General features: G+C 40.5%; 1 protein-coding gene across 1 annotated transcript; it reads left to right on the plus strand.

Annotated features, from left to right (window-relative positions):
• Positions 1-2581: 2581 nt before the first annotated feature.
• On the plus strand, positions 2582-14271 carry HYAL4 (hyaluronidase 4). Its single transcript, XM_055421202.2, has 3 exons — positions 2582-3535; positions 12223-12312; positions 13870-14271. Exons 1-3 carry the CDS (start codon positions 2582-2584, stop codon positions 14269-14271), a joined length of 1446 nt encoding a protein of 481 aa, XP_055277177.2.
• Positions 14272-15534: the final 1263 nt, after the last annotated feature.

Raw genomic sequence — 15534 nt, forward strand, 5'->3', positions numbered from 1 at the left:
GGGGTGAGGGGAAGCGGTCTAGAGAGATTCTGAAGCAAAGGGTGGGCCTGGAGAAGTTCCCCTGTGAAGGAAGGAGGGTGGGAGAAGCACACAGATAATGATTGCACAATGTGGGGAGGGAACAGGAAAAAGTGTCTGGAGGTGCCCAATGAGGGCGTCTCCTCTCAGCAAGCCATGGTTATTAGGAGAGTGACTGAGAGGACACCAGGGCCATGACCTGCCCACGTGGGAAGCAGAAACACAAGACAAACAGCAAACAGAAGACACAGGCAGTGAATTTTCCTTATTTATTTTGCCTGTATTTGCTTCCACTTGCACATTTTGTCGGGAGGTCTGCCAGCCGACTGCCATGGAATGTGCGCCTCCTATTAACTGGAATAAAAAGATGAACAATGTTCATGAACAATGAACAAGGGATAGGAGGCAAGAACCGCTTGGTAACTTTGTAATAAATGAAAGAAGACCATAGTGTGACAGTGATGAGGCAGCTGACCAAAGAGGGAACAATAATCAGTGGAAAGTGATGTTCTGAATAAATGCAAAAGCCAGAAGCATTCTGGGAGGACAGATTTTTTTTTTTTTTCTGTATCCATATGTAAACTTCTCTAACATAAACTGAGAGAAAAAGTTTTTTTCTATTAATGTACCACCTTATGTGCATTCATTTTTTGTTATCCTAAGGTAAAATATAATAAAAAAATTCAAAGATAAGGAGCACTTTTGAAGACTACAATTCTTATTGTACTCATAAAATTACACTCCCTTGAAAATATTGTTCTCTTCCAGCCATAATTTATGCCTTCAGTATATTTCATGTTACTAAGTAATCTCCCTCATCGGTGTGGTGAAGAGGAATACAGATATTTATTCAATGAATGGGTGAGGAAAATACCTAACTCCATAGCTCTTAAAAACTGATATTTTGCACATGTTCATTAACTCGTGCGGTGCTGTGCTTAGTTGCTCAGTCGTGTCCGATTCTTTGTGACCCCATGGACCGTGTCTCGCCAGTCTCCTCCGTCCATGGGGATTCTCCAGGCAAAAATGCTGGAGTAGGTTGCCATGCCCTCCTCCAGGGGATCGTCCCAACTCAGGGATAAAGCCCAGGTCTCTTGCATTGCCGGCGGATTCTTTACCGTCTGAACCACCAGGGAAGCTCATTCATTAACTTAAGACTTCTTAAATGTCTTTGAATAAATCTTACTTACAATTTTTGTTTACCTCAGTGTCCTAGGTCTGAGAAATCTTGTAAGGTTTGGCTGGTGACACCTGGTGGTTAAAAATGATAATTACATACAACATGCCGCCCATGGTGATCAATTTTGCTGTGAGAAATACAAGCCACAGTTTCCTTGGAAAGCATTTCTGTCTGAGTTCCTGCTTGGAAGCAACCAAAACAAAGCCTCTCTGACCTGAGCAGAAAGGCAGTGTTCCATGAGCACAGTGCGGCCACCTAACGTTCATACCGTGGATATCAGATTCTGGATGCCCCGTGTCCACTCCTGGACACCGGAATTTCTGTTACCACTGGCACCATCTTTTAGCCCCTTTGATATTCCCAAGATCTCAATTCAAAGTCTAAAGTAGGATAAATATAAGTGACCTGGCCACAGTCACATATCAGCACCCTAGCTGCAAGGAAGGCCAGCAAAGCAACCAGACATTTGGCTTACTGAATGAAATAATGAAAGGTATTATAAAATTAAATAAATATTTATTCAAGACCTAAGAACAGAACCTGAGATTTGATAGATTTTCCAAAATGGCAGTGAATACTATTTTGCATCTTTGATCATAAGGTATTTTTGAAGGCAAGGACCACATCTGAGTCATTTTGTATTCTGGACACAGCGTCTGATGCTCCATGAATGTTTGTTGAATTGCATTGCTTGCCCTTGATTAGAAACTGGGTCACTGCAATCACTTTTGTGTCTCAATTTATTTATAGGGATCTTTAAGACCTTCGGCCACCTCATGCGTCGAGTTGACTGACTGGAAAAAGACTCTGATGCTAGGAAGAATTGGGGGTGGGAGGAGACGGGGACGACAGAGAATGAGATGGCTGGATGGCATCACCGACTCGATGGAAATGAGTTTGAGTGAACTCCGGGAGTTGGTGAGGGACAGGGAGGCCTGGCGTGCTGTGATTCATGGGGTCGCAAAGAGTCAGACACGACTGAGCGACTGAACTGAACTGAACTGAACTGAAGACCTTTAAATAAAATGCACTTAGTGAAAGTGAAGTCGCTCAGTCATGTCCGACTCTTTGCGACCCCATGGATTGTAGCCTACCAGGCTCCTTTGTCCATGGGGTTTTCCAAGCAATAGTACTGGAGTGGATTGCCATTTCCTTCTCCAGGGGATCTTCCCGACCCAGGGATCGAACCTGGGTCTCCCGCATTATAGACAGACGCTTTACCGTCTGAGCCACCAGGGAAGGGATATAAATATATAAAAACTATAATAACCAGCTAATGTGTTTTGAGTCTTTTTCCTCACAATTATCACTAACAAAAAATTAAATCTCTCCACAGGTCTTCCAGAGTGATATTAAAGTGGAAGATAAGATTTTTATCTCATCATGAAACCATTATCTGAAGGACAGCTAAGGTTTTATGTTGTTCAACCAATACATCTCATATCATGGCTATTCATACTTTTCATTCTGAAGTCTATCTCTCCCCTGAAACCTGCCCGACTTCCAGTTTATCAAAGAAAGCCCTTTATAGCTGCCTGGAATGCTCCAACAGATCAGTGTTTGATAAAATATAATATAAGGCTGAATTTGAAAATGTTTCAGGTGATTGGAAGTCCACTGGCCAGGGCCAGGGGGCAAAACGTCACTATATTTTATGTCAACAGGTTGGGATACTATCCATGGTATACACCCCAGGGAGTTCCCATTAACGGAGGTCTCCCCCAGAACATAAGTTTGCAGGTACATCTGGAAAAAGCCGACCAAGATATCAGTTATTACATCCCTTCTGAAGATTTCAGTGGGCTTGCTGTTATAGACTGGGAATACTGGCGACCCCAGTGGGCCAGGAACTGGAACACAAAAGACATCTACAGACAGAAGTCAAGAAAGCTTATTTCTGAGATGCAAGAGAACGTATCAGCTGCTGAAATTGAATATTTAGCCAAAGCAACCTTTGAAGAGAGTGCAAAAGCTTTCATGAAGGAAACCATTGAACTGGGGATTAAGAGCAGACCCAAAGGCCTTTGGGGGTACTATTTATATCCTGATTGCCACAATTATAATGTTTATGGCCCAAACTATACTGGGTCATGCCCGGAAGAAGAAGTTTTGAGGAACAATGAGCTCTCTTGGCTCTGGAACAGCAGTGCTGCTTTATATCCTTCTATTGGTGTCAGGAGATCTCTCGGAGACAGTGAAAACGTTTTGCGTTTCTCACAATTTCGGGTGCATGAATCTATGAGGATCTCTACTATGACATCCCATGATTATGCCCTGCCTGTGTTTGTCTACACAAGGCTAGGCTACAGAGACCAGCCTTTACTTTTTCTTTCTAAGGTAAGATGCCTCTTGCCAAAGATAAAGAGAGTTGTTCTTATTTCTGAAAGAGACATTGCTTTGTTAATTATGTTCTTTTAAGGATTCTCAAATAGTAGTCCATTAGGAGCATAATTCCTCCTTTGAGTAGTCATCCACTCAGATCCTCCATTTATACAGACTGGATTTGGATTATCTTATTCATTATTAGTCTTTCAAGGAAGAAAGTATGTAGGGAAGGGGGTTAAAGGACAATGTCAGTAACTATTTCTGCTCCCTAACTTTGATTGCTCTCTTGAAAAGGTTATTAAAATGGTTGGGGGTGATCAGGTTGGAAAATCAGAAAGGACACTGTAAAATGGAATAGTTTGCTCATATGTGTGGAAGCAGAATTGTAGGCATTTCTGCTGCTGGCATCACCATTAAAAATCTTAAGAGAAGAAAACTATTTTCTTTTTAACGAACAATAGCAGGTTTGATGAAAGGCACAAGGGAAGCACAACAACATGAATATACTTAGAAATAACTAAGATAGTAAATTTTATGTTTTTCTCCACAAATAAAATTAAAAATAATTTTTAAGGGTATAAGGGAATTATGAATCTGCTAAAAGTAGGTAGCCTTAGAGATTTAACCATCTGGTTTATTCTTGAGTCTATGACCAGAACTCATGGAAAGTTGGTAAGAGAGGTATGAATTTCTGAGTTCAATAATAAATTCATTACTAGTATATGGCTTTGTAACTCTAGGTTGAATCTTACAAATAGAAGTTTTGTACTCAAGTCATATATATAACCAAAGACCTCACACAATCTGTCACTTTTAAGATAGATGAAGCTAGCTAAACTTAAGTTACTTCAGTCCTGTCTGACTCTTTGCGACCCTATGGACTGTAGTCTTCCAGGCTTCTCTGTCCATGGGATTCTCCAGGCAAAAGAATAAACTTCTCCAGGCATAAACTTTTTATGATGAGGAGGCTTGAGCCTGGTTCACCTTCACATTTGCGGAATATAGGTGTCTTTAGATACTGCTGTAACACTAGGGGTGGATCATTTTTCTTTTTTCTCCACCATTATGAGTTTCAATTCACCAGCATGTATTAACCTGTAAAGATGCTCTGGTATTAAGCATCCAAAGGAAGAGATTCGGGAAACACCCTCGTGAGGGCTCTACCATGGCCAGTAGGTATCTGTGGAGCAGACGGAGAGTAGAGCTTACTTCTCCGAAAGCACAATGACACGAATCATCAGGATTTGGTAGCACTATGCCTCTGACACCGTTGATGAGATGAGTAAGGAAAAAAATTCTCTCTTGTAAACTGATCATCATACTACCTAGAATAATCAATCAGCAACAACTGATTGAGAAGGATAGGAAAAGTTCTTTAGAATTGAAAATTAAACAACACCTTCTTAAGTATGAAACGTCTTTTGCTTTTCAATGTTTGCCTCAAGCAAGTTCCTTTCTTTAGTGATAACACATTAAGTTTTGGAAGAAATAATAAACTTTAAAAGACAAAGTGTTCATTTTAAAAGATTAGTTTAAACAACTGGTACATTCTGTGCATTCTGCAAGCTGATGGTAAGCTCCTTCTTGAATAACTACAGCCTCAGAGACGTACTGTTCTAAGGGAATAAGGAGCAACAGTTAGAGTCTCACCCCGAAACAATTTTCTTTGTGAGTCCCATGGTATCACTCTGTAAACTTTCTGGATGCAAGGCATTTCCTCATGTTTGAAACCATCAAACCACCACTTTATTCCATCTTCCATAAAAATCTGCCCATAAAAGTTAAAAAATCTGATATTCATTTACACCAAATTGTAAGTACTAGTAATGACTTCCATTTCTGACTTTCTGAAGATATCTGCATTTTAGAATGTGTGTGTGCATGTGTACACAAATATAATTAAGATTAGAAAAACAATTTATCAATAAGTGGCAAATCTCTTATCTCTCCAGACCTCAGCACCTCGCTGCTTAATCTACAAAATGGCACAATATTACCTACCTTACCTACCTAGGAGAAACATTATGAAAAGTGAGAATATAAAAATGAAAATTTAAAACGTTAGAAAAACATATATGGTGTAGCTGCTCACTTTCTAATAAGTATCAGAGCCTTGAACTTGAAAGAGGAATATGTAAGAATGAAATTTCAGTCAGTAGCCATTATATGTGGAGAAGGCAATGGCAAGCCACTCCAGTACTATTGCCTAGAAAATCCCATGGATGGAGGAGCCTGGTAGGCTGCAGTCCATGGGGTCGCTAAGGGTCGGACACGACTGAGCGACTTCACTTTCACTTTTCACTTTCACACATTGGAGAAGGAAATGGCAACCCACTCCAGTGTTCTTGCCTGGAGAATCCCAGGGACGGGGGAGCCTGGTGGGCTTCTGTCTATGGGGTCACACAGAGTCGGACACGACTGAAGTGACTTAGCAGCAGCAGCAGCAGCAGCCATTATATGGGGGCTGTAAAACCTCATTTCACACAATAGATTGCCTAAACCACATATATAAATGCAATGTTGATATCACTTGAGCTGTGCTTTAAAAAAAATAACAAAAGGGATTTTCCTGGTTAATGATTTAAAGGTGTTTTCCCCTGTAATTAATATTCCCTCTGGTAACACACAAAGGGAGCTCATTAGTGATGCTCCAGCTCCCCACAGTGGGCTCCTTACTTACATGCACTGTGGTAAAACTTCAGGGACTAAAACCCAAGTGTAAAGGATAAATCCTCTGTGTGCCCCTGATTTGTATTTCCAAAACCTTGATTTGAGCAGAGAATCGTGGGCAGGGCATAGCAGCCCTACAACATGTTGGGACCTGAAAGATGTGTTGCTATTATGTCATATGCTGTCCATTTACTTCTCCTTTTGTGTGACATCACTCATGTGGTCCAGCTCTCAGGTGGTCCCAATTTACTCCTAGAGGCATCTTACTTGTGACTTCAAGCACTGAGTAGTGTCCTTGCTTTTCTGGTCCTCTAAACATAGCTGTTCTGTGATTATTCAGCACCCTGCTCTCCACTAGGTGACAGTGAGCTAATTTGGTCACTAAGAGGATTTGGCCTAAATATCTACTAATGACTCCTTACCTCCAGTTAACATGCTAGAAGACTTGCCATTTTGAATCATTCCCAATAAACTCTCTTTGATAATGACTCTCAATGGCACATTGGAAAGAAACCAACATTTCCTCCTGATATCAGCCTCAGAATGGGTAGCCTTCACCACGAATATCTGTAGTTTCCCTAGTTACTGCACATGGATCAACAACATATAAATAAGAATTATAAATTCTGTGTCTCCCCCGCTCCCTGTGATGACAAAGCCTTAAACTAAAGGAATTCATGGACAATTTCTGTTTCCAGTTCAGCATGCAAGAAGCTTGAAAGTTGCCACTCAGCCCTAATAAATAAAAGGTTAAACAAACTGAAAAAAAATCAGCTCGTCTTAGAATAATAAGAGAAGTGTGGACACACAGGGAAAATTGCTGCCTTCAAATCTGGAGAGATAGACAGGTGAATACAGAGAAACCCAGCTTACCAGATCAGAAACCCTTGAGCAGAATCCTCTGTGGGAACCACTGACAGAGTTTGGAAACCTGAACTGCAACAAGACTGAGAGATTAAAGACTCCAGGGGCACCCAGTAATGGGGACTGGGGGAGCACACTTTCACCTGCAGGAGCTCACTAGGTCCTTCCAGTGAATATTGGAGAAACCCTCCCCTCATGGATCTAATAGGTGAAGGAGAAAAAGAACCATTTTGAGTATTCCAGAGCATTCTGTTCTTCTAAACAGAAGGTCCACCCCCATGAAAAACTGTTTAACCACAGCCAAATTGCGGAGGTTTTACCAGAACCTAACTGATCTGCAGAAAAGGAAATACTCAGCTCCATCTGGTTTTAGATTTCCACTTGGAAGAAGGAACATACACATTTCTAGCCCCATCTGGCCAGCCTGTCCCACCTAACAGGGAGTGGGGGCAAAAACTGAGAAGCAGTTGTGAAGTTCCCAGTCCAGAGGCAAAACCTCACTAAGACTGAGATCTAATCATAGGACTGTAAAGGCTTCCATTACGCCCACATCTTACTGGCATATTACTAAAGGTCTATTTATAGCAGCTACTCTTGACTCAGGGTAAAGAATCCACCTGCAATCCGGAGACCTGGATTTGATCCATGGGTTGAGAAGATCCCCTGAAGAAGGAAGTGTCAACCCACTCCAGTATTTTTTCCTGCAGAAACCCCATGGACAGAGGAGCCTGGCGGGCTACAGTCCATGGTGTCACAAAGAATCAGACACAACTGAGTGATTAACTCTTTCACTTTTACCTAGTATGAGCTATCTATTTATGGAGAAAAATCAAATCATATCTAGCTATCAAGGAAACAATTACAAGACATACTAAAAGGCAAAAACACAACTTGCAGAAACAGAGAAAACACCAGAGCTTGACTCAGATACAGCAGGGATGTTGGAATTATCAGACCAGGAATTTAAAGCCATTATGATTAATATCATAATATTAAGTGAGAAACAGATTTAAGGACTAGATCTGATAGTCAGAGTGCCTGATGAACTATGGATGGAGGTTAGTGACATTGTACAGGAGACAGGGATCAAGACCATTCCCATGGAAAAGAAATGCAAAAAAGCAAAATGGCTGTCTGAGGAGGACTTACAAATAGCTGTGAAAAGAAGAGAAGCGAACAGCAAAGGAGAAAAAAAAATATACCCATTTGAATGCAGAGTTCCAAAGAATAGCAAGGAGAGATAAGAAAGCCTTCCTCAGCGATCAATGCAAAGAAATAGAGGACAATGATAGAATGGGAAAGACTAGAGATCTCTTCAAGAAAATTAGAGATACCAAGGGAACATTTCATGCAAAGATGGGCTCGATAAAGTACAGAAATGGTATGGACCTAACAGAAGCAGAAGATATTAAGAAGAGGTGGCAAGAATACACAGAAGAACTGTACAAAAAAGAGCTTCATGACCCAGATAATCACAATGGTGTGATCACTCACCTAGAGCCAGATATCCTGGAATGTTAAGTCAAGTGGGACTTAGAAAGCATCACTACAAACAAAGCTAGTGGAGGTGATGGAATTCCAGTTGAGCTATTTCAAATCCTGAAAGATGATGCTGTGAAAGTGCTGCACTCAATATGCCAGCAGATTTGGAAAACTCAGCAGTGGCCACAGGACTGGAAAAGGTCAGTTTTCATTCCAATCCCAAAGAAAGGCAATGCCAGAGAATGCTCAAACTACCACACAATTGCACTCATCTCACACGCTAGTGAAGTCATGCTCAAAATTCTCCAAGCCAGGCTTCAGCAATATATGAACATCCAGATGTTCATGCTGGTTTTAGAAAATGCAGAGGAACCAGAGATCAAATTGCCAACATCTGCTGGATCATCGAAAAGGCAAGAGATTCCAGAAAAACAGCTATTTCTGTTTTATTGACTACACCAAAGCCTTTTGTGGATCACAATAAACTGTGGAAAATTCTGAAAGAGATGGGAATACCAGACCACCTGACCTGCTTCTTGAGAAACCTGTATGCAGGTCAGGAAGCAACAGTTAGAACTGGACATGGAACAACGGACTGGTTCCAAATAGGAAAAGGAGTACGTCAAGGCTGTATATTGTCATCCTGCTTATTTAACTTATATGCAGAGTACATCATGAGAAATGTTGGGCTGGAAGAAGCACAAGTTGGAATCAAAATTTCCAGAAGAAATAACAATAACCTCAGATATGCAGATGACACCATCCTTAAGGCAGAAAGTGAAGAACTAAAGACCTCCTGATGAAAGTGAAAGAGGAGAGTGGAAAAGTAGGCTTAAAGCTCAACATTCAGAAAACTAAGATCATGGCATCTGGTCCCATCACTTCATGGAAAATAGATGGGGAAACAGTGGAAACAGTGTCAGACTTTATTTTGGGGGGCTCCAAAATCACTGCAGATGGTGATTGCAGCCGTGAAATTAATAGACGCTTACTCCTTGGAAGGAAAGTTATGACCAACCTAGACAGCATATTAAAAAGCAGAGACATTACTTTGCCAACAAAGGTCCGTCTAGTCAAGGCTATGGTTTTTCCAGTGGTCATGTACGGATATGAGAGATGGACTGTGAAGAAAGCTGAGCACCGAAGAATTGATGCTTTTGAACTGTGGTGCTGGAGAAGACTCTTGAGAGTCCCTTGGACTGCAAGGAGATAAAACCAGTCCATCCTAAAGGAGATCAATCCTGGGTGTTCATTGGAAGGACTGATGCTAAAGCTGAAACTCCAATACTTTGGCCACCTCATGTGAAGAGTTGACTCACTGGAAAAGACGTTGATGCTGGGAGGGATTGGGGGCAGGTGGAGAAGGGGACGGCAGAGGATGAGATGGCTGGATGGCATCACCGACTCGATGGACATGAGTTTGGGTAAACTCCGGGAGTTACTGATGGACAGGGAGTCCTGGCGTGCTGCGATTCATGGGGTTGCAAACAGTCGGACACGACTGAGCGATTGAACTGACTGACTGATAATTAATATGTTAAGGGCTCTAATGATTGAAGCAGAATGAATGCAAAAACAGACAACATAAGCAGAGAGATGGAAGTTCCAAGAAAGAAGCAGAAAGAAATGCTAGCAATCAAAAACATTGTAACAGAAAGGAAGGAAATCTTTGATGGCTTTATTATTATACTAGACACAGCTGAAGAAAGAATCTCTGGCCTTGGAGATATCTCAGTTCAGTTCAGTCGCTCAGTCGTGTCCGACTCTTTGCAACCCCATGAATCACAGCACGCCAGGCCTCCCTGTCCATCACCAACACCCGAAGTTCACTCAAACTCATGTCCACAGAGTCGGTGATGCCATCCAGCCATCTCATCCTCTGTCATCCCCTTCTCCTCCTGCCCCCAACCTTTCCCAGCATCAGAGTGTTTTCCAGTGAGTCAACTCGTCGCATGAGGTAGAAGCCTCCAAAACTGAAAAAGCAGAGAGAGCAAAGACTGAGGAGAAAATTAAAAAATACAACAGAACAGAATATCTAAGAACTGTGAGAGAGCTAAGGTGTAACATACACATAACAGGATATCACGGGAGACTGTTAGGGGATTTTGCCTCTCTGAACATGTCGTGTGATTATGACATCTCTATATTCAGGAAAGTTTCATTGTCGAGTGGAGGGAGAAGCTCTGCTCCTTTAGGTCTTTGTTAAAAGAGGCAATGGACCTGGACCCAGCAGAGACCTCATTCTGGGCTCTGCATCACTTACTCCTCCTCTTTCTAGTATTTCTCATATCATAGATAATTATCAAAACCATTTCACTTACACTATCTCATTTGAACCTCACAAAAACTCCTCCCCTTCCTGTTATGTCATCTCTGATCTGTTCAGCAGACATCGTGGTCCTGGGAAATGGAAAGAGATATGAACCTGAAAACAAATTAAACCAAAATTACCAGAAAATTGCCCAGAAAAAAATTTTTTTTGAAAACTGAGATTGTAAAATCTTTCATTTAGTGGACTATGAAAGTGTGGGTAAGGAGGCATCTCTCTCAAGTATTGATATTAATATAAAATGCCCAAGATGAACACCATTTAAAAGTTCTGCTTTTAATTTCTACCAGATTGCCCAATGATATTTCCAGCACATAACTGATGGAAATTAATCCTTCAAGTAAAAGGTTAATGCTTAGCATTCAAAAGAATGAGAGAATATATTATAACATAGCAAACTTATTTAGAAAGTCAATTGCAGAAACTTAATTTAGGAAGCCAACTGTACACATTCAAGTTTTAATTACCCTCTGAAATTACCTAGATTCATGCTAATCTTTAAACACTAAAACAGTAATCCTTCAGGATTACAAAACCAAAACTCTCTGCTGAAATTTTGTTTTCATCTATCTTAACCATATTGAGAAAAATCCCAGTGGCCTTACCCTGACTGGATGAATCATAAATAAACCCATTAATCAGGTACAAAGAATTAAATATAAATAATTTCAGGGACCAAATAAAAGCGCCAGATCAAATCAGATCCTGCGGATCTATAACACTGTGTTCCTTTGACTAGACAGGGAATCCAAATGACACAAAACCCCTCTAATAGAAAATAAAAATGAAAAAAAAAAATACAACCCCAACTCTCCCCACCCTCCACCCCAAGCCTGTAGAAGCAAAGTTTTCAGGAGAGTTGCAAACTGAAAAGGTAATTTGGCTGAGATGACTGCAAGGCATTCCTCACATTTAGAGAAGGAAAACATTTGGATTCTGTTTCCAGGTCATATACTTATTATTGATTTGTGTGTGTATGCCCCTGGTCAACTTTGATGGGAAGTACTAGTTGCTCAGTTGTATTCAAGTCTTTGAGACCCCAGGTACTGTAGCTAGCCAGGTTCCTCTGTTCATGTAACTTGATTAAACAACTTTAAATGGCTATTTACAGGCTGTCTTAAAAATAATATCCTGTTTGGCAAAATATGTTTTAAAAACATATATTTAATATGCTTTCTGTATGATTATAGAGTATAATTTCTGAGCCCTGGTTCATTTGTTTATAACATTTGCATTACTCTAAGAAGTTGGAGAATAGGGTCATCCTATTTTATTGAATTTTGCTTCCAATCCTAATTCCTGGCATGCTGTTTTATATTCAAATGAATAATGAACTCTACTGTCTTCAATCTAGCAAGATCTAATCAGTACTATTGGAGAAAGTGCTGCCTTGGGAGCTGCGGGCATTGTTATTTGGGGAGACATGAATTTGACTTCATCTGAGGTAAGACAGTACCTTAGGGGTGTATTTACTATTATTTAAATTCTTGCTCTGTTTTCCAATAAAACTTTAATCAGATCTCTCAGGTCTCCCATAGAAAACCTGTTTTATGATTAAAGTCCAATTTAGCACCTGATACATAGAAGGAGTACAATAAAGGTGAACTTTTGCTAAGATATTAATCATAATACTGACCATTGTTGAATATTTACTATATGCTAGGATTGTACTAAGTGCTTTTTTGTTTTGGATTTGCTCACTGATCATAAAACCCTTATGAGGTAGGGACTAGCATCCTCATTTATAGACGAGGAAATGGAAGGAAATCTGATATAAGAGCTACTTAGGTTTGCTAATGGTGAAGCTGCCACTAACCATAAAGTGTACAACTTTGGAGCCCTTCCATTTAGCCATTATGTGAAATGTGTGATAGCATATTTTGAAAAATGGAATCAGATAGTAATTTTTAATGTCTACACTGAACTTATTTTTCTTCCTTGGAGAAATTAGCTGAAAATTAATAGTATTTAAAGTAAGGTTTATGTTTTTTTCAAATTTCTTCCAGCTTAAATACTATCTACTCTGTCTTTCTAGTTTTCTCCAATCCACATTAATTGTAATCTCCTCTGTATTTCCAGGTGCTGTCTGTTCATCTCTATAGTGTAATACATTTTGCTTTGAATTATACTACTTGTTTCCTCAATGATTTTGTTAAATTGAATTTTTGCAAGTTCATGGTGATTTGATATTTTTTTAATTTCACACGCTCAAGTTGTTGCTACTGAGATGCTGCTCATGAAACTATTTGTGACAATATAAAGTCTCCTCTGTCCACATATGAGAATTAGGTAGACACTGAGAGGATCAGTACCTGACTCTCCAGCTGTGATATTTCCCCTTCAGTCCATGTGACTCCTGAAAAGATGGTCATCAGGAAGCTGGGTACACAACTAGGTGGCCTCCATTTAGAACACACAATAGGAAGAATGCACAAATGACCTGGTTAGCCTTCTAGACATCCCTGTCTTTGAATTGTGCAGAGGTGGCTAGATCCCAGGGTGGCAGATATTTGAGCATAACTAACAGGAAAATCCGAAAGGCTCAGGTTGACAGTCAACAATAATTTGGTAGAACAGGAGGATTCAGGTTCTAACACAATCCTGAAAGGTACACACAGCTGAAAGACGGCCAGAAGACAGAACTCTGGTGTGATTTCTAAATTTCGGCTTGTTCATCTTTTTTTCACACTGATTAACTTGGGATCTAGAAGGAAGAGGAAACAAGGATATAAATTGTAAGAAGGCATGGTCATGTATGCTGATGCTGGGGCCCATTTCGAAGCTCAGTTAGCCTACACTAACCTAATCACCATCTCCTGTCACGACCATCTCTCATTTTTTCAGGTCTGGGTCCCCTGTGTTACAGCATCTGAGCCTGACTTCACAGGCAGGAACCAAGCCATTAAGTTTCAATCCAGTTCAAAGAGTTGCCTTGTGTCTAGATGAACCAACCCTACCAGCACCAGAAAAAACTAAACTCCATTTGTTTCTACAATTCTAGGGCAACTGTACAAAGGTGAAGCAGTTTGTGAGTTCTGATTTAGGGAGCTACATAGTCAATGTGACCAGAGCCGCAGAGGTGTGCAGCCTTCATGTCTGCAGGAATAATGGGAGATGCATAAGGAAGGTGTGGAAAACACCTGATTACCTTCACCTGAACCCTGCGAGTTACCACATAGAGGCCTCCAAGGATGGGGAATTTACTGTGAAAGGCAGAGCATCTGATACAGACCTGGCAGTGCTGGCGGAGAGATTCTCCTGTCATTGTTATCAGGGATACCAAGGGGCTGACTGCAGAGAAACGAAGACGGCTGATGGCTGCTCTGGGCCTTCCTCTTCTTCGGGCTCACTACTCACACTATGTCTGCTGGTTTCCACAGGTTATCAGAGCCGTCAGTGGTGATATAGTTGAGCTTAAAGGGAATTGTGTGGCCTCTAGAATCATCACTTAGGGAAGAGATGAAACTTGTGACAGTTTTTTTCTCACATGAAATCCATTGAGAGGCACTATTAGTAGACATGTGTGTCACTTGATATAAACAGGAAACACTGCATTCTTTGGCTAAGAAGCCAGATCCAGGAGTAAAATCAATGCACTTTTCTTCCTTACTGGAATGTTTAAGCTGTATTTAACCTAGAACTAATATATTTTAGTCTTCACATGAATATAGATACATAAAAGTATACACATAAATACTAAATTATTGAGTTCAAAGACTGGTTTTCTAGCAAGCAATTTACTTAAGTATATATTACTAAGCAATTATCTGATTTAACAAATGGGGTCACCTCAGGGTGTGACCTGGTCTTCTGGTCCATTGAAGAGGATTAAATGCAGAATTCCCATTCAAGCCTATGTTCAAACTTCTTCTGCTTCTTCTCCTTGCCTGGGCTCGATGAATGTAGAACAAGTGGCTGATGTAACTTCTCACACGGGCACAGGAACTGAGGCAAGGGGAGCTGTAGTCAACTCCCTGTGAAGGCATCTATTCCAATATGGCACCTCTCTCACCCACCATGAGTCTCTCCCTCACAGACACTGGTCATGTAGATACAGTGAAAGACTTCAGGATAGTATTCATGCTTGCCTAGGCTGACATTGCTCTAGATGTAGAAACTGGAGCCATGCTAATAACCCAAAGTCATTAATAAAAAACATTTTAGTAAACAACATTTAAGGGACCCAGAAGTGCAATTGTGAAGGGATCCTACTAGGAAATACTCAATATTTTGGTCCCCATATATGAGTTTAGAGTAGTGGTTTTAGAATCAGTTTAAGTTTGGTTTCAGTCACTGTTTCACTATCCTTCTGGCCTTGTAACTCTGGGCAGGTTACTCATAGTCCTTTTTAATCTGAAATTTGTTAGTATAATTCCTAACTCAGTGAATTTTTCTGAGGAATAAATAGAATAACACATCCCATGCGTACTTCAGCTATTAATACCATGTTGCTGATCTTCAGTTATCTTTCTTGAGCACCAAATAGAAACACTGGAAAAAGCAGAGTCTTGGGCAATTTTGTCTTTCTGATGCTATGTTCTATGTATAATCACTTATGCATGTGTTCTCTTGAAAGACCTGTTTCAGTTGACAGGATTTCCTTCTTTTGGAGATGATCTACTTGGAAGGTAAACTCAAGAAGGTATGATGCTATTATGGAAGGCAT

This window comes from Moschus berezovskii, chromosome 3 (genome assembly GCF_049115385.1).
Source record: "Moschus berezovskii isolate FMDL1 chromosome 3, NW_MosBer_1.0, whole genome shotgun sequence".
In the NCBI taxonomy this organism is placed as follows: Eukaryota; Metazoa; Chordata; class Mammalia; order Artiodactyla; family Moschidae; genus Moschus; species Moschus berezovskii.

Coding starts and splice junctions, on each gene's coding strand:
- HYAL4 (XM_055421202.2), top strand. CDS start 2,582: ATGAAACCATTATCTGAAGGACAGCTAAGGTTTTATGTTGTTCAACCA. Junction 3,536..12,222: donor CTTTACTTTTTCTTTCTAAG/GTAAGATGCCTC, acceptor TCTTCAATCTAG/CAAGATCTAATCAGTACTAT. Junction 12,313..13,869: donor TGAATTTGACTTCATCTGAG/GTAAGACAGTAC, acceptor CTACAATTCTAG/GGCAACTGTACAAAGGTGAA.